The sequence below is a fragment of the Sinocyclocheilus grahami genome, unplaced genomic scaffold (genome assembly GCF_001515645.1).
Source record: "Sinocyclocheilus grahami isolate Dianchi unplaced genomic scaffold, SAMN03320097.WGS_v1.1 scaffold20236.1, whole genome shotgun sequence".
Classification (NCBI taxonomy): Eukaryota; Metazoa; Chordata; class Actinopteri; order Cypriniformes; family Cyprinidae; genus Sinocyclocheilus; species Sinocyclocheilus grahami.
Genome location: NW_015517941.1, coordinates 1,895 through 3,267, shown reverse-complemented (window position 1 = coordinate 3,267; position 1,373 = coordinate 1,895). Strand labels below are relative to the sequence as shown.

At 39.3% G+C, this 1,373-nt stretch overlaps 1 protein-coding gene across 1 annotated transcript in view; it reads right to left on the bottom strand.

Annotated features, from left to right (window-relative positions):
• Positions 1 to 233: 233 nt before the first annotated feature.
• The window catches only part of LOC107579791 (membrane frizzled-related protein-like), a gene marked incomplete at its 3' end in the record, with an annotated part of 2,712 nt that continues 1,572 nt past the window's right edge, over positions 234 to 1,373 (bottom strand). Inside the window, exons 2-3 of the mRNA XM_016265586.1 lie at positions 593 to 669; positions 234 to 382 (exon numbers count right to left, since the gene is read on the bottom strand). Coding sequence (XP_016121072.1) covers positions 234 to 382; positions 593 to 669 — 226 coding nt within the window. The remainder of the gene's footprint in view (positions 383 to 592; positions 670 to 1,373) is intronic.

Below are 1,373 nucleotides of genomic sequence, written 5' to 3'. Positions count from 1 at the left end.
AACCAGCATATGCTGTTTTTTCAACTGGGCATTGACTCAGTCACTCCAGTGCAACAAATATGACACACAATTAAATCTGCCTTCCTCAAGATAATGCTCGTGATGGAAATGTTTTGCGTTCTCTGCATTTTCATTTGGATTGGAACTCACTGTTGCTGAAAGTAAACATTTTAAATCAATAGGTCTCTTTAAATCCCATCAGTGTTGTAGAGACAGCAGTGCCGTATTCTCACCTGCCCAGCACAGTGTTTGCATCTGCGTCTGCGCCATCATAAACCTCCACAAAGTCAAACTCACACACATCCTGTGTTTCCAGACTGAAGTTCTGAAAACTCAGTCTAATCACTTGCCCATCTTCCACAGAGATTTGCCACGTACACAACTATGAGAGCGGTAGAGATAACTACAATTAATACAGATGTGATAGAAACAGTCACAATGCCGAAACAAATACTAGCAATTTAAAAGCTGGCCTAATACATTAATTGATCAGTACATAGCTAATTTATATAAAACTGTATGTAAATTTATGCGATTTAGCAGTTAGATTCAGGAAGTGATTGACAGAAATAGCAGCTGATAAATCACTCACCTGTTGATGTGGGTAAGGCTTTGGATGGTTTGGACTGGACAACGATCCATACTCTCCTGTTATTTTTCCTCCACAGTCTAAGAATCAGAAGATTGAAAGAATCATGATATCGATTATAGTATTTACTCTCAAGCGAGATAAAAGACTGAAGTGTCACACTTTGTGTAGTGACGTCATTACTGTAAAGGCGCAGGGGCCTCTTGTTTTTCTAAGGATTTTTTCCCCCTCCACCATCCGGGGAATTTTGGGGGCCTTAACATGCTCAAAAACTCTTGAAAATTGGCACACACATTGGAATCTGCGCCCCCTGGAACAGTCAGAAAACTTGATGTATAACTCACACATACTTGCACATATTCATATGAAACACGGTACACATATAGATCTCATTATATCTCGAACAGTTTGGCCATGGCGATGCGATGAAATTATGGCAAGAAATGAGAAACAGGATGTGTCTAATAACTGTTGCACACAATGTCTGCTTTTGATGAAACTTCAGCGGTTTATTCGCTGTATGAGGCCGATCACATAGATGTGACTATTATGACTGAAAGTTATAGGTCCACCAACTGGCAGCAGGAAGTGTGTCATTTTCAAAATGCTTTGAATCCAGCATCTTATTTTTACTTGATTTTCTTCAAACTTCACCAGAATAATGCCAATGCCAACATGGTAGATGCAAAACTGGGAAGGGATTATTGATATCTTATATACTGTTACCATGGCAACGCACCAAACTTTAACATTTGTTTCCTGTGTTTTTGAGGCAGATAACATG